General features: G+C 36.1%; 7 protein-coding genes across 9 annotated transcripts; 4 read left to right on the top strand and 3 right to left on the bottom strand.

The window, feature by feature from the left end:
• The first annotated feature begins 23 nt into the window (after positions 1–23).
• Positions 24–1,667, top strand: LOC18020054. Its single transcript, XM_006402517.2, has 4 exons — positions 24–448; positions 698–856; positions 954–1,062; positions 1,336–1,667. The coding sequence occupies exons 1-4, from the start codon at positions 116–118 to the stop codon at positions 1,554–1,556; spliced, it is 822 nt and encodes a 273-aa protein (XP_006402580.1). The 5' UTR covers positions 24–115; the 3' UTR covers positions 1,557–1,667.
• Positions 1,643–2,969, bottom strand: LOC18020053 (transcription factor DUO1). Its single transcript, XM_006402516.2, has 3 exons — positions 2,770–2,969; positions 2,386–2,650; positions 1,643–2,298 (listed from the first exon to the last, which is right to left on the bottom strand). Exons 1-3 carry the CDS (start codon positions 2,967–2,969, stop codon positions 1,840–1,842), a joined length of 924 nt encoding a protein of 307 aa, XP_006402579.2. The 3' UTR covers positions 1,643–1,839.
• A 1,208-nt stretch (positions 2,970–4,177) lies between these two features.
• On the top strand, positions 4,178–5,663 carry LOC18020052 (UPF0481 protein At3g47200). Its single transcript, XM_024157146.1, has 2 exons — positions 4,178–5,309; positions 5,389–5,663. The coding sequence occupies exons 1-2, from the start codon at positions 4,178–4,180 to the stop codon at positions 5,661–5,663; spliced, it is 1,407 nt and encodes a 468-aa protein (XP_024012914.1).
• A 461-nt stretch (positions 5,664–6,124) lies between these two features.
• LOC112087166 lies at positions 6,125–6,923 on the bottom strand. Of its 2 annotated transcripts, none has more exons than XM_024157188.1 (3): positions 6,635–6,923; positions 6,455–6,536; positions 6,125–6,372 (listed from the first exon to the last, which is right to left on the bottom strand). In XM_024157188.1, exons 1-3 carry the CDS (start codon positions 6,887–6,889, stop codon positions 6,347–6,349), a joined length of 363 nt encoding a protein of 120 aa, XP_024012956.1. In that variant the 5' UTR covers positions 6,890–6,923; the 3' UTR covers positions 6,125–6,346. The 2 variants fall into 2 exon arrangements, with proteins under 2 accessions (XP_024012956.1, XP_024012957.1); XM_024157189.1 differs by having other exon boundaries at positions 6,125–6,356.
• A 3,348-nt stretch (positions 6,924–10,271) lies between these two features.
• LOC18020051 (ethylene-responsive transcription factor ERF035) lies at positions 10,272–11,090 on the top strand. Its single transcript, XM_006402514.2, has one exon. It carries the CDS (start codon positions 10,272–10,274, stop codon positions 11,016–11,018), a length of 747 nt encoding a protein of 248 aa, XP_006402577.1. The 3' UTR covers positions 11,019–11,090.
• Positions 11,091–14,598: 3,508 nt separating this feature from the next.
• On the top strand, positions 14,599–17,235 carry LOC18020050 (exosome complex component RRP45A). 2 transcript variants are annotated; one of them, XM_006402513.2, is made up of 10 exons: positions 14,599–14,702; positions 14,857–15,006; positions 15,194–15,403; positions 15,490–15,585; positions 15,695–15,809; positions 15,915–15,995; positions 16,096–16,284; positions 16,373–16,626; positions 16,704–16,762; positions 16,864–17,235. In XM_006402513.2, exons 2-10 carry the CDS (start codon positions 14,870–14,872, stop codon positions 17,046–17,048), a joined length of 1,326 nt encoding a protein of 441 aa, XP_006402576.1. In that variant the 5' UTR covers positions 14,599–14,702; positions 14,857–14,869; the 3' UTR covers positions 17,049–17,235. The 2 variants fall into 2 exon arrangements, with proteins under 2 accessions (XP_006402576.1, XP_024012848.1); XM_024157080.1 differs by having other exon boundaries at positions 14,608–14,702; positions 14,854–15,006.
• Positions 17,236–17,646: 411 nt separating this feature from the next.
• LOC18020049 (3-hydroxyisobutyryl-CoA hydrolase-like protein 1, mitochondrial) lies at positions 17,647–20,862 on the bottom strand. Its single transcript, XM_006402512.2, has 14 exons — positions 20,683–20,862; positions 20,514–20,594; positions 20,188–20,256; positions 20,007–20,070; positions 19,648–19,727; positions 19,464–19,547; positions 19,238–19,322; positions 18,870–18,955; positions 18,654–18,775; positions 18,503–18,563; positions 18,319–18,417; positions 18,122–18,223; positions 17,992–18,033; positions 17,647–17,883 (listed from the first exon to the last, which is right to left on the bottom strand). The coding sequence occupies exons 1-14, from the start codon at positions 20,794–20,796 to the stop codon at positions 17,767–17,769; spliced, it is 1,206 nt and encodes a 401-aa protein (XP_006402575.1). The 5' UTR covers positions 20,797–20,862; the 3' UTR covers positions 17,647–17,766.
• Between the last annotated feature and the right edge of the window lie 1,252 nt (positions 20,863–22,114).

Genomic DNA, 22,114 nt, shown 5'->3' with positions numbered 1-22,114 from the left:
GTTAAGAAAAAAAAACCATTTTATGATATTTCCCAAACGAAAAAGAAAAACGTCCTTATATATATACTTTTCCATTGTAGTCGCACACCACCAGAGCAAACGAAGAGAAAGAAGAATGGAGTCTCCCAAATCAGACATTGATGGCTACCAAAACATCTTCGTGATGCGTCACGGCGATCGAATCGACAATTTCGAGCCACTCTGGGTTTCAACAGCTGCGAGACCTTGGGATCCTCCTCTCATTCAAGACGGCATGATTCGAGCGTTTCGAACCGGTCAAAGGATCCGATCTCAGATCGGGTTTCCGATTCACCGTGTCTTCGTCTCCCCTTTCCTCCGATGCATTCAGACAGCTTCCGAGGTCGTCGCAGCTCTCTCCGCCGTCAATGTCGACCCTAACGCCATGTCTTCCAAAGACGTCCCTTTCATTGATCAATCTAAGCTCAAGGTCAGTTCATCGGCGTATTGTTGATTCACCCGAAATTCGCCTGTTTTTTTTTAAAAAAAATTGAAGATTTAGGCAGAAACATTTGAAATCTGTTCTGCTCACTGATCACAATAGTAGTGTGCTGATCATTTTTGTTCTTTTAGTCTAGCAAGTTGAGCCGAATTGCGATAAGCATCATCATTCGATGTTGTATATACAATACAATCAGCTGAGATGTTCATCATGCTTGATTCTTCTCTTGTTCTACAGGTTGCTATTGAATATGGCTTGTGTGAGATGTTGAACTCAGTGGCTATTAGGCGTGAGCTTGCTCCCAAAGATGGGGAATTTGATTTCGATATTTCAGATCTTGAAGCTATGTTTCCTGAGGGAATGGTTGACCATGATGTGGATCGGATTTATAAAGAGGTGCTGTATCTAGGACCTTTCAAGTTTCGATTTTTTTTTTTCTTACTTTTTTTATATCCAGTAATAGTTAACTTGATCCCTCGTTGGATCTGTTCAGATGCCAAAATGGGAGGAGTCTGTGGAGGGTTGCAGAGAACGATATGTTAAAGTTGTAAAGGCTCTTGCCGATAAGTATCCTACAGAGAACTTGCTCTTAGTCACCCATGGTAAGCAAGTTTCTGCCTTTTAGCTGTTTCCTCACCCATTTGATTTAACTTGTGAGTATCTGTAAAATGAAAACTTGTATGGATCTTGTGTATCCTCCCACGTTCTGTCTTGATCAAATTTCAAACTGTCTTAACTTAATCGGGTATGAACCAAAAATCTTGTTTTTGTTCTCACTCTCCTTTCTACCTTGGTTTGTGCTTCTTTGGTGAACAAGTGAACTTCCACAGTCTTGATGTTTGTTACCTTATGAACCAATTTTGATGGAATTTCAGGGGAAGGAGTAGGAACCACATTCTCGACGTTCTATAAAGATACAACCGTGTACGAAGTAGACTACTGTGCTTATGTTGAATTGAGAAGAGAGGTCTCAAGTAAAGATGGGTCTGTTAAAGCTGGGGACTATGAGGTGGTTTTGAGTCATGGTCAAGCTGGAATCAGGTTTGGTCATGACCCTGTCAGTCATGATCCTGTCATAAGCCGAACACCTGTTTAGTCAATTGTCTTCAATGTCTCTGTTTCTGTATTTTTGATTGTATTTGAACTGCTTCTGTATGAAAACATGGTTTCAAAGTTTGATTCAATCAAATAAGATTTTATGTTTCTGCTGAAAGAAAAAAAAAAAACACAACTTTCACACTACAGGGAAACAAACAAAAGTTGTCATTACATAAGAATGTAGTTAGATTGTTGCTTGTGAAACCATCTAAAAACGAAGCTAGTTAGAGTCTGCGTCAAATTAGACCTAAACACACAGGAAAACAAACTTCAAGCACAATCTAAGGAGGACTCCGAATTGAATCAACTTGATCAAACATGTCAGCTGGGAAATCGTCAAAGAAAACATCAGGATCTTCATCCTTTGAAACATGTCTGCATCTTCTGGGCGCTGGAGACGGCTCAAAAAACGGCTGAGGAAGAGGGAACAATGGCTCAGAAGAATCAGCTGGTCCAAGTATATCGTAGAAATAAGGGTCGTCGAGTCTAGCCAGAAGCTCTCTGCTTTCTGGAGAGAAAGGGCTAACTTGTTGCTGGTTTGGAATCTGTGACGACTCAGAGAAGAGAGAAGAAGTAGTCTCTGCTAGAACAAGATCAGCCCCAAAAGTAAAAGGCTGATGCTCTAGTTTAATACCCAATTCCGGCAATCTCAAGGTTTCATCAACTTGGTCCGAAGAATAAGGAATAATCTTGGAAGACGAGGAAGAAGCTGTAGTCTCTTGATCAACCAAACCAAAACGCTGTAACACACAAACACACACAATTGAAAAATGAAAACAGAGAAATAAAAATCCTCTATAGAAAAAAACAGAGTGTGTTTCAATAACCTGAGAGGGATTGAAGGATTGGATAGGTTTGACGTTTTTGCCCTTGGTTCGATGAGAAGAAGAAGATTTGGGATTGAGACCAGAAGTGGATTCAGAGGAGTTATGGAGAATCCGAGCGAGACGCTTTAGCCTGCTGCTCCAGAAATTCTTGACATCGTTATCAGTTCTTCCGGGTAAATACGTAGCGATTCTGGCCCATTTGTTCCCAAACTCCGACTGCAACTCAATAACTATCCTCTCTTCCTCCGCAGAGAACTTGCATCCACTGTAACAATCAACGAGAAAGAAAAAAAACCCTAAAAAATTGAAGCAAACAAAAACCAAAAGTGAATGAATGGATGAAGAAGAGGAGGATTAATTAGTGTGAAAGAATGTTAAAAGTACTTTTTGAGATTAGGACGGAGTTTGTTGACCCAACGGAGACGGCAGGATTTTCCGGTGCGTCGAAGAAGGCCTTTGGATCGAATGGAGCTCCAGTCACGAGGACCGTATCTCTTCACATGGTTGATGAGTACTTCGTCTTCTTCGGCTTTCCATGGCCCTTTCTTAACATCTTCCTTCTTCGCTCCTTCCATTTTCTTCATCTTCGATATATTCGGATTTTTTGGTAATTTTTGTGTTCTTCTTTCAAAAAGGAGAAGTTTTTTTCGCTTTTGTAGTGACGGTTGGATGCAGTTATGCCCCCATTTGGCCATTACCCTCCACTTTCAGTACCCCACTTCCCAAGTTTCTCTCGCATTTTCGAATTTGTGTATATTACTAAAATGCCCTCGTCTTATTTATCTGAATTCAAGCCCACTAAAATTAAGCCCAATTAAAAGCGAGCCCGTGTAAGCCCACCGATTTTCGCTCGTTAGTCTATTTACTTATTTTAGATACACATCTCATGCAACATATGCAATTGATGCAATGCAACCTTTACGTGTTTTTTTTTTCTTTTGGTAAAATAACCTTTACGTGTTTGTAATAATTGCTGAACTGTACAGAGATATCAGGTAATTCGAGTTAAGATTGGAAACTTTTCCTACCGAGCAAGAACGTTATCAGATGTATATGCACACACTGACGTATATCAGAATCGGTTAAAGAAAAAAGAAAAAACACATCGCCAGTTATATAGGACTTTGTGATAAACGCTTACCCGGCGTTTTGGCACTATGAAAGATGTCAAAGAAAGAAATAATATTAGCTACGATAAAAAAAAAAAATTGAAAATGTGGGTTTTAATAAGATTGATGGGTTAAATCTCTCAAAACTACTAATAGAGTCTTTTAATTTTCTCAAAACGTGTCAAACTTATTTTATATATTCACAAAATAAGAAAGCACATGACGAACAAAAGTAAATTCTTATTAAATTGAAATGAACACAAAAAGTAGAAGAATCTATCATTACTGTACGATGATATATAAACATAATAAAATGCTATAACATAACCTTTTTCTTACAATTGATACAAGTCGTGAAATGTGGGTTTTTGAAAGCTCCATCTAGTACCTTCCTCCTCGTTAAGGTAATTATTAACATTTCAAACTTATAATATCATAATTAATTGATGTCGAACAGGGTAAAACTAAATTAATTTCAGAATCTATAAAAGTATGTATATTTTAACCGATTTGTAATATGATTAAGGTTTTGGAATCGATTCCATCGTATTTTATCCGGATTAAGCACATGCGAAGATGGCCTATGTATATAAGATAGACATCATTTAATTGACCTCTTCTCCATCTCTCACAAAATTAAGTAAGTAGTCTTTCTTCTTCCTCTTCCTTTGCTTGTTACTCCCATGGATTCATCAACACTTGCAACTCTGAGACAGGCTTCAGATTCTGAAGGCAAGACTGGATCCTCCGATACGGACACAATGGATGGAATGTTGGATCTTGAAACGGGCATGATTCATGAGTTGGAGAAACCACCGGTTCCTGGGATGTGGCGGTTTCCTACAAATCCTAATCTTTGCTGTATCTACAGGGTCCCAGAGTGTCTACGTGAAGTAAACCCAAAAGCATACACTCCACAGTTGGTCCTCATTGGACCACTTCACCGTTCTTTAAGATCTCAAGCTCTCAAGTCTCGTGGAGATATCACAAAGACAAAGTCAATGGGCTACTTGAACACGGAGGCTCATAAGAAGATTTACCTAGCGGAATTCGCAAAAAGAGTTGAAGGGAAGAAGAGAGTTGTTGAAGGATTCAGGAGAATGATCGAAGAAGACGAAGATATGATCAGGGCAAGCTACTCGGAATCAACGGCCTGGATTGAATCTCAAGAGTTCGTGGATATGGTCCTCTACGACTCTGTTTTCATAATAGAGCTCATGTTGAGAGATTCCTCAAGATTGCAAGAGAAAATAGGAGATCCTCTCATGGACGAGCCTTGTCTTGAAAGCACAATCAGAGGAGATCTCATCTTGCTAGAGAACCAACTTCCTTACTTCATCCTCGAGAAACTCTTTGATCCAATCGTCAAAATACTCCTCCCGAACCAGACACTACGCACACTTGTTATCAGCTACTTTGAATTGGACAAGAGCAAGAAGATGAAAGAAGAGACTTCAACGTTCAGACATTTCACTGATTTGTTGAGGTGTGTTCGCGTAGAGACACTCCCGGAGCATGGTGTAGAGGATTGCGGTCCCATAGCCAAAATGCATAACGCGGATAAGCTAGACAGCAGGGGACTGAGATTCGAGGCTGTAGAGCAAGAGTTTTCGGTCGAGGTCAAATTCGACATCAAAACTGGCTCTTTGAAGATACCTTGTTTCTCGGCTGATGACGATATGGAGACACTACTTCGAAATATAATGGCCTTTGAGCAATCTCATTACCCTTACAATGCCTACGTTTGCGACTACATCACATTCCTTGATCTCCTCATCGACACCGAGAAAGACGTTGACTTGCTCGTTGAGAAAGGTAACACTAATCATCCCTAGATGTTGTATTTTGAGCCCAAATACTAACTTATACGTGTGTTTTGATATTTGTAATAAAGGGATAATAAAGAATTTGCTAGGGCACCATGGAGCAGTATCAATGTTAGTGAACAAGCTGGGTGTGGGAGTGATGGACGATGACTCTTGCTATTCTAAAATCGCATCAGACGTCATCGATTACTACAGTGACAGATGCAATACGTCACGCTCCATCCTCAGGCGTGTGTATTTCAGCAACGTGTGGAGAGGGACAGCCACCGTTACTGCTGCCTCTATATTGCTATTGACTCTCATCCAAACGGTGACTTCCATCATTGATATTATTCACAAGTGAAACGCACTTTTGTTGTCCAATTTCACCTCCAAATTTTTTTTATGTCATCCTTGTTCATATGATGATGTAGCTTCTGCTTTCTCTTTCTCAAGAAGAAGTTGTCTTACCAATCTATGCTTAATGATCCAAACTGATTGTGATGTTTCTTTTTTTTTTTTTGGATTGTGATTTTGCACATTTTTTTATTCTGATAGAGTACTGCATTGTATCCTGAAGCTCTTTTTGCATATGACTCGTTGATTTTGGTACCCATTTATATAAAATTTTGGCAATTCTTCATAATGAGATTGAACAACACAAGTTATGCTTTGTTGTGTACATATCATTGATTGATCATTATAGCAAACTAAAGATAGAGCAGTGAACCTAAAACTAAATTTAAATTGGAAGTTTGTGTAATCCCATCGATCGGAGAAAAAACATGAAACTAAAGGAATGAATATTCATAGTTGATTCATAAATTAGCTAAATAGTAATAATAATTTGTAAATTAAGCAAGTAGGAACAAGAAAAAAAAAAAAAAACTCAAAATTTCATGTGTAAAAAATTACAGAAAATACAAGAACCGGTAGCAGCAACTAAAGACAATCGCTCCGATGCATTAAGCAGGTCTCCAATCTACCGGAGAGCTAGTCCTTGGATCGTCTCCGGTAAGAACCAAGCTCGAAATCGTTCATGACAGATCATCCGCCTCTGCAAAAACCAAACGCTGCGGTTTATCAAGAGACAGCCAATCTTGGTTTGAATGTTTGTACTGTACTTAGAAGTTAGAACCCCTAAAAATGTCGTACCGGTGATTTGCTTTTCCGGTATTTGAGGAGTAATCCCCAAATTGGTTCTAATGTTAGCTCCCAATTCCATCGCATCTTGGACCTGTCTTGTGTCCAGCAATCAATTGGATCAATCTCTCTGATATTTGCCAAAACAAAGAGAAAGAGATCAATGATTTAACAGACTTCATGAACACTAACCGTGTGGATCCCCGTGGCGCTGAGAAATGCGACGGAGGTGGTGGCTACCGCGCCGACGAAGAGTGATGCGACTCCGAAGGCTTTTAGCGGCATTAAACGAACGTCACCGGCGTAACCTCTGCGAATACATCTCACTCCCCACATGATCTGGGCTCCGCTTCCCATCGCCCACCACCAGTGACCCGATCCATCCAACAAACTGCTCTCGCCGCCGCCGCCACCGCCACCGCCACCGGCGTCGTTCTGTTCCTCCATTTTCGCCCCCGTCGTTTCTTCGGAGATGGTGAAATCCGATTTTGAGATTCCTTTTTCGTGTCGCGATCGTTGCAGGTTTCCATAGGCTCGAGTTTGGGCTTACGGCCCATATTTGTCCTTGAGGCCTTTTTCGTGTGAGATCTCCGGTCCAGTCTTCTCGGCTCTTCTTCTTTCCAATATCCAAATATAAGTCATTAAGGTTTTACAGAATAATTTCAGTTGACGAACAGAGGAATGCCATGGGAATATAGGCCAAGGAAGAGGAAGAAGAAAGGTTGTGAATGTACCTTTCAAATTGCTTCTTAAGGGAAGATATGTACATATAAGCCATCACCACGAGCTCGTTCAAAATATTTTACTCCTTTTTTTTTTTTTTGACATCTATTTTTCGCACCCCTTTGTTTATTGGCTTATTATGTTTTACAGAATTGTTTTTACTGCTTCTGGTTTAACGAATAACTTAATTATCATACAAGTGCACAATAAAGTTTATTATGTCAGGTTGAATATATAAAAAACAGAATAATTTATCATGCCAATAATATTGTTAATTTTGTAAGGCGCTATATTTGGGCGATATTTGTAATCATATATAGTTCGAAAACATTTCATTAAGGCTGACCATCTCTGTTGGATGATAGTGTCACTACTCACTACGTTAAAATAATAAAAATATAAAATATTAGGTCGGGCCAAGGGAAGATTTGGCATGGCCCAGAAAAATGCTACATTCAACCAATTCTGGTCATCATTGTTAAATGTATACTCGGATTCATGTATGTGTTTGTATTTTACATATTATAGTTATAATAATCTCCTCACTTGACCTCCCCTTCCGGCGTCGGATATACGACAAAATTTCACTCTGCTTGAATTGTATTTTAGACTTTTTAGTTATGTGTTTTTCTACTAAACTCCTTTGACAAAAAAAAAAAAAAAAAAACGCTCGGCATATACAACTATGATTAATCTTCAAAAAGTTTATCCTATACTATGTTTCTGTTTCTGTGTATAAAATGTTCTCTTTGGATGAATATACAGCTCGGCATATATTTTAGTATCCCCTTGTGGAGAATATAAAAACGAACACATTATACAGCAACTATTTCTTCCGTGTCGTATCAAGTTGATGTTTTATATTCGTTGTTCGTACCTATTATCTTGGTATTCACAAACAAATGTTGATTTGTAGCTGTGCACTTTTCAATTAAAAGTAATTAACGGTTTCTTTGGCTTTTTACTCGACAGTTAGTGTAACTAGAATATATATGTTTTAGATCGCCATATTTTTTTCTTGATACTGACAATCGTGATTGTTTATTGTCAGTCACAGTCTTACTCTTCTTTCAAATGAATATTTATCAATGTGAGTTTATGAATATTCTATATCAATAAAGAGGTGACACTCGATAGTACTCAATTTTTCATCATTCTCCCAAAACAACAACAAAATGACAAGATAAATGTGTATACATATGTTAATAATGAACAACAATAATGATGGGGTACATTGTTCAATGTTTTCATTAGAAAAGCTGTGTTTATTTTAGTAATACAAATTTTATCATTAATCATATTAAAGTATTTCTTAGTTATAGTGGCGCCGAATGGAAAAATACAATATAAATGTAAAATATACTCCTTTTTTGTTTTTTGTTTTTTTTTTTGGCTAAATTTATATACTCCTATTTGGCATACATGTAACCTTGCAATTAATATCCAGAGTCCAGGCCTAAGCGTATTACTAATAACTTTAAATCTAGACCCAGCTCAGGTATTCAATACATACTTAGTCATCGTAGTTCAGTGTAATATAGTTCTGTCAGTTAAATTTACACTATAGAACAACATATCCAAAAGATTCCACTAATAAAAATAACTTTTTTTTAACGGGCCTTCTTATATAAATAAAATAATGGTTACAAAGGGGAAATTAGAAATAACTTAAAGTAATACTAATGTATTTAGCATGGTTGAATTAAAGTGTCCGCTTACAGAGCCGTGCTTAATGAACAAAAAATAAGGCATTTGCTTTAGGCCCCTTTAATATTAAGCAAGTTTTAGGCCTCTAATTTTATATTTTTATTTAGTATATTGGTTGGTGTCCAAAAAAAAAGAAAATTAGTATATTAGTTAATATATATTTTTGTGGTTGAAAATTTATTATAAATTAATAAAAAGCATCTTATAAAATAATATTTAAATCTGATTTACAATTTATATTTTTTAGAAATAATTAGAGCAAAATGGAAATTTTTTCTTGTTATTTGTCTTAGGTCTCTAATATTCTAAACACGGCACTGTCCGCTTAGTAACGTGATTCTCGTGGTTTGAAATATTTTATCTAATTGTCTGTTGTTAATTAGAAGTTAGAACATACAGATGCCAGTTAACTGTAAAGCAAAAGAGGGTCAACATAAAACCTTTTTACGTAGTAGAGAAGTCTAAAAATGGAGAAAATAAGAGTAGACACTCTACAAATTGATTATTATGACGTCACACAATCCCAAGACACAGTTTATTGGGTTATGAAGATGACGTGCACGATCGTTGGTCCATGTATTAGGCTCTATTTTTAGAATATCAATTTATCATATACTTAATCTGTTTCATGATTTTCTAAATATTTACACATAAATTAAGAAAGCTATAAATACTTAATTATTTAATGTTTATTTTTGTAATTAAGTTACTTTTACAACTAATTTCATTATTTTTATTATTACTTTTTCTTTTCTAACTGTGCATTAATGGAGTAAAGCAACATGCATTAATATTATTCATTCAATTTAAAGAAGAGATATGCATTAATTAGATGTAAAAAATCAAATATTATGAAACAAGAAAAAAAACCTAGAAAATCAATTACTCATTCTGTTCAGAATTAGTTAATGTTTAAGGTTTTTGCACACAGATTAATGATGCATTTAATATTTATTTTTTCTACACTAAAAAATTTATCTATAATTCATTTAAATATTATTTAGCCAATAAGAAAATAATTTGCAGAATATAAAAAGTAAAAACAATAAAAATTTATTAAGTTTTACATTGAAAAGTGATAACATCAAATAATCCTGAAAAAAAAAAATCATAAAACATCAAATAATTCTGAATAGAGGGAGTATAATGAAACAGAGGAAGTATCAATTAAGAAGACAAGTTTATTTCCATTTAATTTCACATGGGGTAAGTTATTCGCTGAAGATGGTGGACAGTAGAATGACAATCGGGACCCACCTTATTACTGTCATGTTTTTTCTTTATTATATAGTATGAAAACGGACAAAAAAATAAAAAAACTTGGAAGAATATTAATAGCAGCCCACTTCAGGGTGTAACAGATACCTTGAATTCTCTCTCGCTCTCTCTCTCTCTAATAATGGAAAAACAAATCAACATAGAGAGTAGTGCTTCCGTTATAACAACCTCCACCGCCACCACCGCGACGTCTTCGTCGGAATCTTGGTCTTCCTCCAAAAGATCGTTAGTGCAAGACAATGAAGCCGACGGCAAACGGCGGAAGAGGAGCAACGATAAGTGTCAGACGACGCCATATAGAGGAGTAAGGAAGAGGAGCTGGGGAAAATGGGTGTCGGAGATTAGAGAGCCAAAGAAGAAATCGAGAATATGGCTTGGCACTTATCCAACGGCTGAGATGGCAGCTCGAGCTCATGACGTGGCGGCTTTAGCCATTAGAGGCAACTCCGGTTATCTCAATTTCCCTGAATTATCCGGTTTGCTTCCTCGTCCGGTTAGTTCCTCCCCCAAGGATATCCAAATCGCAGCTGCCAAAGCAGCAGAAGCCACGTGGCGAGAACCGGTTCATGATCATGAGAAAGCCAAGCGGCTCATGGGAACTGATGAGCTAAGCCATTCCGAGTTGTCCACGGCTCAGTCGTCGGCTTCGAGCAGTGTTGTGTTTTCTTCCGACACGTCGGAGACTTCAAGTACTCATGATAAAGAAAGCAACGAAGAGACTGTGTTTGATTTGCCGGATCTTTTCACCGATGGGCTGATGAACCAAAACGATGCGTTTCGTTACTACGACGACACTTCCACGTGGCATCTTTATGAAAATGATGTTTGGTTTCGGCTCGAAGAGCCGTTTACTTGGCGGAATAATTAAAACCACCCTCTGTTTGCTTTACTAACGTACAGTTTTTCCAATATGGTTTTCTACATTTTTGAGTATGTTACTACGAGGTTCGTTTTGAATAATTGACTGTAATTTGAAATTCAAGTAATGTAGAATGAATATAATCATGAGTGGCAGTGGCAAAAAACGTAATTTAAAGTAAATACACTGAAAAACAAGAAGGCAACGTTTGTTGATGGTGACACTCTCAGTCTCAGTCTCTCGAGCTTTTAAGTCTTTTTGTATTTTCGTTGGTAATTGGCCCCTAGAAGGCTAGACTTAAAATAATCTTAAAGCACGTAGACGAATTTTGACTTCGAGAGCCCAAGCATCCACTAGTTTATGAATGTTATATATCAATATCTGAACCGGGATTATTCTCTAGTTTGTGTTTGTTTTCTACAACGTTATTAATCTATGTTGTTATCGACGACGACACTCATATACATCCTAGTTTAACTAATACTCATATTCCTAAATAAATAATTTATAATAGGGTTTTCATCACAACAGAAATCAAGAAACAGTTAATGTTTAGTTATAAATTCATAAATTTCTAACATTAAACAGTTCTCAATATATAACTATACGAATCAATAAAATCAAATTCATATACTTCATTTAATATCTTTGAAGTTCACAATTTACTAACATCATTTAACAAAAAGTGCATAGAAATATTTTAAGCAAACATGTATTTGGTTAGATATAAGCATATCCTAGCTAGCTATCTTAAGATTATTTACAATATAATTGTAAATTTACTCGATGAGATCCCAATCCGGCCGGTTCTCCTAACTAATTTATAAAGTCCTGAATATATAAAACATATTTCAAGTAATGATAGTGAGCTTAGCGCAGGTATACTATATATGTATATGTCATATTTAGTTTGTGCATAATTGATGAGACGATGATTGCGAAATTGAAAGTGAAGGAGAGACAAGCTTTTTTTAAAAAATTATCGCTTTATTTAGGGTGGGAATATAACATGACTCACATGTTCATCTTTGCATTCTTTTCTTTCTAAAGTTATAATAAGCTAATGTATAACCTTTCACTTTTTTTTTTCATTCCTCCATTTCTTTAAATTGCGTAAAAGGTGAAAGGATATATGCTATAACAATGGGAATGCTTTTGCCCAACATCTTACTTTCTCCACTGTTATGAGGCATAGCAGGACTGTTTATGGATTCCCAAACACATTCATTGGATCCGATACTAATTTTATATATAAAAGTTGTTCAACTTTCTCCATATGTTTGACACATCAGCATTGGAGAAGTGGATACTTGTCACTTAAAATTTAATATTAAATTTTAAAACACTTAAAAGAATATAGAAAGTTTGTTTTATTAATTGACTCTTAACTAACATTTATATTAATGTTAAACAAAAATTTATGTTATAACTAATTAAAAATATTGATAGATATGTATTTAATTTTTATATAACTGTAGATTACTTAATAATATTCATGATGTATTTTAAATTAATTTTGTTAAGATTATTTATAATAAAATACTAACAAATAACAAATGAAATGATGATTATATTAATTTTAATTTTTTATTTAATTGACTATTAATTAATATTTTTGTAAATGTTGAACTAAACTTTATGTTATAACTAATTAAAAATATTGAGTGATATTTATTAATTTTAATATAATTTTAAATTATTAAATAATATTCAATATGTATTTTAAATTAATATTTTTAAAAAATTTAGAATAAAATATTAATAAGTAAGTAAATAACATAAAAAATAAAATATTAACAAGTAAGTAAGTAACAAGTGATGATTATATTAATTTTTATAAAAATATTAAAAAATTTTGAAAAAAATTGAAAAAAATTACGTGCGGATATTCAACAAGTGGTAATAATAATAACAATGCATATTTGAATAGAATCGTGAAATTCTAACAAATTACAAAATCAAATCCTTACCTTTAAAAATCATTTGTTAATCTATATCTCCTTTAGAATATTTAATCCAGGTACCATATAATGTAAAAACCTAAAACGAAACCTAGAGAAATCAGAGATTTGAAATATAGATAAACCAAACTTCATTCGAATTTGATTCGAAGCCTGAATTTGACTCCGGAACACACAAAAATCATTATTAAGAACAAGTTATATTCTTAAACACATACAAAGCAACTTTATAGGCATATATATTTTATTTTATTTTGCTCAAGAGAATTTTATAGGCATACATGCATATTCTTTTGGTAGACTTATGAGTTTGTTGCGGGCACTGATCAAGAAACATATAAAGATAGTGGAAGTGGTAGTGAGATCACTATCGATAACATTATTTCTACATGCATATTAAACATGTCGTGTAATTGGTGTATACTTGTTCTACTCTCTCATGATGTTAGGATTTGAATTGAATGTATATTTACAGAAGTAATTATGTTTGTACTTTTACCATTTGGGGGGGGGGGGGGGGAAAAATTTGATTATTTTGTATATATTAATTTACAATAGCTATAACCGTTTCCACACGAATGACTTGACTTTGGGCAAAACAATAAATGAAAACTTACAGATGACAATTTTACAAACTACAAGGAGCTAATTTCGTCTTTTGGCATCTTGCGTTATGCACAGAAACTAGTCCAAGAATCATCATAAAAACAGATTAAAAATAAAGATATATATTACATGCGATATATTATTTGTTGTTAAAGAGAACATGCGATCTTTATCTTTGGAATACAGTGGGCAAAAAAAAGAAAAAAAAAAAAAGAAAAAGAAAACAAGCAAGCGGAAAGAAGAAAAGTGAAAGCCACAGCAGAAGAAGAAAATAATGAAAGATTCATACTGTTCACTTAATTAACTATTTCCTCGCATTTAAATCAAAAGAACAGGAAAAGAAAAAGAGAAATCTAGGAAAGCATGTGGGGGAAAACTAAAATTGCCTGTGAAAATAACGAACTCACAAATTAAAACCAATTGAAAACAATGGTACCTCAATTAATTCCATTATAATAATTTTTGTTTTTGGTCTGAGTAATGAAATGATTAATAAGCCAATAGAGCCAATTAGAACATAATTTGAACATTTCTATATTTATAAGTTGTCTCCTGCTCTAGTCCATGTGGTTTGTGTGTTCGTGAAGCAAACATAAACATGTCTAAGATCAGATGTATTGTAATTTTGGTTCTGAGTTCGAGTACCAACATTCGTCTCCTTCGTAACGAAGTATGAGTAAACAAACTGTAAAGTAATTAAGATGACAATGATACAGTCATACAGCCATATCTCAGTCACTTTGACACATCTCCATGACCCCTTCATTGTTACAATTTGATAACTTCTTTGCTTTTGAATTTCTGGTGATCCTAGAATTAGAGATCAAGACTTGAAAACTCTCCTTCCTCTATCTTTTATACTATTCCTCCAAAATATTTGTGGTTTCTTTTACCACTACTGGAAACGACATATGTCAGATACCACAAAAGGGCCAGACAATAATCTCTAATGGGCCGGGCCTGGAAATTGAAGAACCCTAAATTGTATTCTGGGCAAATCAAATTTCTCAGACGTCGTTTCACCCCCAAAACCTCGTGCCAGCACCGCCGGAGGTAAGAATTCTGCGAGAAGGGAAAAAAAGAAAGAAGAAAGTTGAAGTCTTTTCTCATCCATTTTCTCCAATAGGTTAGATATGGTTTTAGTTCGCCGTGTTGATTCTAGCCCTAAGAGGAGGAGATGTTTATTCAATGGAGTGTTTAGTTTGCAGGCTCGATATATTGTATTTGCGCAAAACTTTAATTTTTTTGGTTTTTGTTTTTTTCTGAATTCGTGTTAGTAGTCAATAGCAAATAATGGAGGGGAGATTGGCTAATATGTGGAGGTTGACCGTGAACGAAAGCAAATTCGTGGAAACGGCGTTGCAATCTGAGCTCAGAGTTGATGGTCGTGGGCTTTATGATTACCGCAAGCTCACAATTAAATTTGGAAAGTAAGTGCTCTTTACTTCTTCACATTCCATTTACTTTACTCTTCTGCTTATGGATACCGTTTCTGTCACTTTGGAGATTTCTAAGCTTTGCTGTTTTGAGCTCAGTAGAGCTTCAATTTTTATTTTTTGTGTGTGGGGTTTTGTGAGAACTTTGGATGAGCTTGTAATCTTGTGTGTGAATCAACAGAGAATATGGTAGCTCAGAAGTTCAACTTGGTCAGACTCATGTGATGGGTTTTGTGACTGCTCAGTTGGTTCAACCGTACAAAGACAGGCCTAACGAAGGCTCCCTCTCTATCTTCACTGAATTTTCTCCAATGGCTGATCCATCGTTTGAGCCAGGTCGTCCTGGCGAATCTGCTGTGGAGCTGGGCCGTATTATAGACCGCGGTCTAAGGTAAATTCCCTCTCCTTTGGATTATCTCTATTATACTAGTTGTTCTCGTTGGATTAATGGTAAATGGGTCATTGTAATGGTTGTAGAGAAAGCCGTGCGGTAGATACAGAGTCACTCTGCGTTCTAGCTGGAAAGATGGTCTGGTCCGTTCGCATTGATCTTCACATTTTGGACAATGGAGGGTAGGTTTTATTGGCTACAGTACTTCTCCTCTCCTTGATGTTCATTGAAAGTTTTGGTTTTTTTAAGATGGTGTGTTATGTGTGTTTTTAATCACTCGTTCTTGTAAAGGAACTTGGTTGATGCTGCAAATATTGCTGCGTTAGCAGCGCTCATGACGTTTAGGAGACCTGACTGCACTGTAGGAGGGGAGAACAGTCAAGACGTGATCATACATTCACCGGAGGTTAGTCACATTTTTTTCGGTTTGGAGGAACTTGTTAAAAGCAGTTAAGGAGAGAAGGAAGCTCTCAACTTCAACTGTGTGTTCTATCTTTGCTTTGTCTTGCAGGAAAGGGAGCCACTTCCGTTGATAATACATCATATTCCAATAGCCTTCACGTTTGGATTTTTCAATAAAGGCAACATCGTGGTAAAAGATTTGTGTTTTCTATTGAGAATCTAGTTTAGCTATTTTTTCCCCCTTTCTTTTTTTTTCTGAGATAAGAAACGGGTTTTGTGTTGTGATGCAGGTGATGGACCCAACTTATGTTGAAGAAGCGGTTATGTGTGGGAGAATGACTGTGACAGTCAATGCCAATGGCGATATATGCGCAATCCAAAAACCGGGAGAAGAAGGCGTGAACCAGAGTGTAATCCTACATTGCCTGCGTCTTGCTTCTTCAAGAGCTGCTGCAACAACTAAGATAATTAGAGAAGAGGTAAAGGTTGCGAAATCCAAAGCATTTTTTCTTTTGGCTAAAAACAAAAACACTCACATTTTGTTGTGGTTTTGTTTTCATGGTACAGGTTGAAGCATATAACCGTGAGAAGAACTTACAGAAGGTGAAGCGACATCCTACTATGGCTAAATCTGAAGTTTCTGGACCAATGGTAGTTGTGAAGGAGGGACACAAGAAGTCCACCGCAGATCAGGAAAAAGCTGCAGAGAGATCTCGGGAAGACGTCGAAAGGTTAAACCTGTCTTCAGTCGAACTAAAAGGCAGGAAGAAACAAGAAGCTGCTGCCTCTCCTGCCAATTTCAAAGGCGGTCCATCGAGTTGGTAATCATCTCAATCGCTCATGTTCTGTATTTCATCTACCGGACATCTGATTCTTTTGTTATGGAACAAATTTCCAGGGATCCTTACACGGAAGCTATGGATGTTGATTCGCTGAAAGCTTCTCTTGCTTCAAAAGGTAAAATAAGTTCCTTTTTTATTTGGTTAGCTTCTTCCTTCTAATTTTGTCTCTCCTAGAGAGAGAGATGAGGAACTGAAACGTGTTTTGTTCTTGTCCAGGGGCTTCTCCCGTGACGAAGTCACCGATCAAGAAAAAGATGGACGGCTCTGAAAATACGCAGAAAGATGGTGAGAGTTCAATGGAGGATCTAACCGAAGATTTAGGGAAGGATGGAGAGCTGACACTCAAAGATGCTGTGAAACCTAAGAAGAAGCGAAAAACAAAAGCAGTGAAAAAGGTCTAGTGTTTTGTTTATTTTTGGTAGTGAGCACTGAGCACAAATTTATTTTGTCCTTTGTAAGGAAATAGGAAAGACCAAACCAAAGCAAAAATAGATTCCAGGTTTAATGTGTCCCAATCACTCGTTTAAACCTATCTTCTTCCCTTGAGACTCTGGATACGGATTTAAGGTGAACCTATTTTTCTGAAAAGTCAAATGCTTGTTAAAAATTTAGGATAATCAGGAGCAAAAAGGCAATATGTAAAAACGTATATATATCAATCAATCTTTTTTTTTTTTTTTGAAAAAATCTTAAAGCCATAGATCATGTATTTTACCCACGTTCGTTCCGCCGTCACTCTGGCGCAAAATCTGTATCGTTGTGCTTTTTCTCAGATCCAACGGTCTCAATTACTGTTTCCCTTTTATTAAATTGTGACTGGAATTTTCATTTCACTATAAACTAGAATTCTAAATCTGCGCGCTCGTACAATATTATAATTAAAACTATATTAATAATAATTAGTTATATATCTTAATTTTGAAAATGCAACAATGACATGTATTAAATGCAATTACAGAACAATCAATAAAATTAAAACTACATAACTAGAGACAAAAATTTAAGATTTCTTTTTCGAGTGTAATATGTAAGTAAACCATTGAAAGTAAATCTCTTCTCTATTTTTAGAATGAATTATGGAGTCTAAATGAACTCTATTTTAAGAGTGGAATATGGAGACTAAATGCTTTCTCTGAGTTTGATGGGAAGGTCAAGATCAGGTTCAGAAGGAGTCAAGGGAGAGAAGTAAGTATCAACCATGTCCTCTGAAACTTTCTCCAAGCTTGGTGGATCCCACTGCACAACACCAATCTCTATCGCTTAAACCTTAATTATATTATTAATCTCTTTATAATGACGTGCTACAGTAATGGGTTAATGAAGAGATTAACAATAGTACAATACCTTTGGTGCCTCGTCCCTGTCTATTAGTCGAGCTCGTACTCCCTTTCACCATTAAGAAGTTACTTATCAAATCACTCATTACTTACTCTGTTTCGAATGTCCAAATTTGATCTGCCGAAAACTCACATACCTCACAAAAATTGCCTGAAAAACTTCCGATTGTTCCTTGTAGCGACATTCTATACTCTCGAATCAAGCATTGATCAAGTGTTTGAAATCTTCCTTCTCGGATCTATTGGATTCGGTTAAATAAACTATATATAAGTCGAGAAAAGGAAAAATGAGATCTTTAAAGATGTTTACTAACAAAGTCAATTGTGAACTTACAGATCTCAATGCGACCTTCAAGGACAACGGCGAGGTTTCTTTAAGCCTACGTAGAGTCGTAGTGCACCATATGTCTTTTGTTCTCCCAGCCTCGGTTTCCTGGCGAAAACCGTTAACCGAAACACCATTACTTCTAGTGACTCGAGTTGGTCACACTAGCCGAAACATTTGTACAGAGACTTACCAAAGAATCAATAATTTCTTCCACTGTGTCATGACAGAAGCATTTTTCAAGTAAATCGATCCTAAGAAAATTCGGGAACAAAACAAAACTTAGAAGCTAATATGAGAAGACAAAGCAGGGCTTTCTATCTCCAGGATAAAGGATAACAAACCTGCGAATAACACCAGTCTTTTCTGGATGGGCAACTTCTGCACATTTTTCTAAGCATGTTTCAACAACAGAAGGATCATCAGTGAGCAGCTTCTTGAGCTGTTCTTCCAATACAGGAACCTCCTGTTGTTGGAGAACAAATCATCACTACCTAGCATGTAAGATAAGTTTGATGAAAAAACAGAAAAAAAAAGCTGATTGATGTCATCTATATTACCTCGCTACTAATATAATGTGTCGCAAGGCCACATGCCAACATTTCGGCGCCACTGAGCTTCAACCCAGTCAGACCCAGATACTCCCCTGCATATACTCTATTTAATCATCCGTCCTAGAGGAGCTAATTTTCAAGGCCGGAATCAGTCCGTGACATAATGCATACTATGAAATACGAAAATTTTAAAGAGAAAGAAAAGCAAGTTGGGGTAAGTTGGTAGTTATCAGCAGCATTTCTTATTTAACATCACTGTTGGATCAGTAATTTCTATGGTAATTATCTAGAATAATTTGTTCGGCAATTGATAAGACTGTGAAATGACAATCCTAGAGAGAAATAAAGCAGTTCAAAACATATCAAAAGCATACCTAAGCGACCAGGTAAGTGGGAAAGATTAAAAGAAGCGCCAGCATCAGGATGAAAACCAATGACTGTTTCAGGGGTAGCAAAAATCTACAATATACAAGAGCTAGTTATTGCTTGTTCCATGAAGCTCGACAAGGGAACAAACAAGAATCCAGCTAAGACGACTAATTGGAAGGAGGAAATAGATGGTGAAAAGTGGAGAATAGCATATAGAGGAAAAGTACATACAGTTCTATCAGTAGCTACGCGAAATGTCCCAGGTATCGAAACTCCAGCTCCGCCTCCCATGGTTACACCGTTAAGAATTGCCACCTGCATACAGAGAAAACCATGGTGTCATTTGTGTGTTTTGGTGACATTATTATTGCCTACTCGTTGCAGAGTCAAGGATCAAAAGGTAAAGAACACTTACATGTGGCTTTAGATATGTGCCTAACACGTATATAAAATTATACAAAGTCCAGAAAAACTCCCTAATAGCATCCGGGCTACCTACATTGAGTTATGGATAAATAAGTGAAACAAATCTGTGAATAGGGAGAGTAAACAAGATACCGTACAGGCAAGACTATTGTGCCTAGCATAATAATTTCCCAACCCCAATACGTATACCAAGACTTAGTGGAGCACAAAAACTGGCAAGAAGTAGATTATTCATACTCCCTCCCATGCCATCTAATCTTCATGAATAGAAAAAAAAAACTCCCTTTTTCAATCCTACTAGTTTCCTAGAAATCAAAACATCAGAATGCGTACTGGAATTTCCTGTACCTCTCTTTCTTAAATGGTAGAGAGACACAATATCGCCACCAGCACAAAATGCCCTTCCACTCCCCTTCAACAGACAACAGTTCAATGAGAAAGAGTTTAGGAGCTTTTTCACCTATCAAACACAAGTAACGTCGATAGAAATAAAGAAGATGGAGAAGCAAAAATGTCTTGCACAAATCACCTTCATCATCACGAGCCCGATATTTGGATCTTCTTCCCAATTCTTGTAAAGCTTCTGCAACCTAACTCCCTATTGGACAAAAAAAGACAAATCAATGTCAAATAAACTTCTCTAGCCACGAAATCACATCTATCAGAACCAATAGTCAATGTACCATACAAAACCGGGAATATCACCAAATTCAAATTTGAGAGAGACAGACTAAAATATACAAATCTATTACGGAAATGAAAATCCAGCCTCAAATATACTAACAATGCTAGTAAAGATACAAGTATATATATATATATAAGCATATACAAACAGGCGCAAAAAGTAGAGAAGACCATGTGAGTGCTGAGCGCGTTAAGAGCAGGTGGTCGATTGAGAATCGCAGTGCGGCAACAACCGCTTCCTTCAACGAGAACCTAATCGAAAATTGAGCCAATCATCACTTTTTAAGTTCCCGCAAACAGATAAAGGAACGATGCAGCGAATAATGATGACGACACGAACCTGGTTATCAAGATCCTCCGTGGTGACCTTAACCGAGCAGAAGCTTCTCCGATAACCGAATCTCCATAGCTTATCTCGAACGATTCTCGCCAAAAATCCTTTCGCGTTATGCATTCTTCTTCTCCTTCTTCCTCTTCGTCTTCTTCCTTTTCCTCTTCTTATTTCTAAAAGCTTAACTCTACTCTTATTTGGCAAAATTAAAAATGGCGGATCATTATGTGTCGTGGCCTCGTTTATCGGCTCCGATCCCACAGGGCAAAACCCTCTCGACGAAATAGAGGTTCTGGATCGTCTTCTCGGATGACGTGTCCCTGCTCTTGTGGCTGATGGGCCGATCCGAATCTAAAATTAGTTCACCAGATCCTTTAATATGGGCCTTTTGTTTACCAAGTCGCCTACCATAAATAGCTTTACATTTTTTTTGTGTTACTCTCGTGACCTCATCTTGTCTGTTTGTAATTCCATTTTTATCAAATCAACCCCCATTTAAAATATTTAACATATTCGTCTGTTAGTGTAGACTGTGAAGCAATGACGATCTTTTTATTTTATTTTTTGAAAAAATGTTAAATTACATATGAGATTCTAAAGAAAATAATATGAAAGGAATATGATTACATCTAAAAACATAGAGCCTGGGCTTTTAGCTTCCTTCGAATATCTATTGTCTTCCTCGAGCATCGAACCAGGTGACCTTCCCTCCATGTAGCGAAGATCCCCAGCTAGTTGAATGACGATCTTTTTAACTCATAATAATAATAATAATAATAATATCATGAACTTTTGAAAAAAAGAAGCATATGTAGCAATACAACCAAAACAAAATCATGTGATGTATGCTTTCCAAATAAAGGAGAAGGAGAAGAAGAAGTATAATGATGCCATTGGACAAGTCACATGTTTATCAGTTGCTTAAGCGGTACTAGCTTAGTGGCAAAAGGAAATTAGAAAGTAGAAAGGACGTGGAACGAATTTTAGTGGCAGAGAAAGAAGGTGGCAACTTTTAGTTTTCTTATATCATATTTTATTATCTTTATTATTTACTTTTTACCATCTAATTTAAAAGATTGTATAAACACAACATCGGACTCTTAGATTTTTGTAGCAACAATATTTGTCCGAAGATACAAAAATATTGATCCTAAAGGCAGAAAGACTTGAAAGCGTAAAATGCATGTCAGGTTCCACGGATTATGATGCTAGTAGGATCGACGATCAATGAAATTATGAAAATCAGCACTGATGATGAAGTTGAGCTACAGTGGTCATGTCTTCATCACTTGCTATATGTGCACGCGCGATATGATTGAAATTTATATGTAGATTAATATCAATCTGTATCGTTAAACCTTAATTACATTATAATGATGTACTTATCATACAGACTACAGTAGTGAGTTATTGAAAAGATTAACAATATCGTTGGTGCTTC

Source organism: Eutrema salsugineum, unplaced genomic scaffold (assembly GCF_000478725.1).
Source record: "Eutrema salsugineum unplaced genomic scaffold, Eutsalg1_0 scaffold_19, whole genome shotgun sequence".
NCBI lineage: Eukaryota > Viridiplantae > Streptophyta > Magnoliopsida > Brassicales > Brassicaceae > Eutrema > Eutrema salsugineum.
This window is presented reverse-complemented; position numbering and strand designations above follow the sequence as displayed.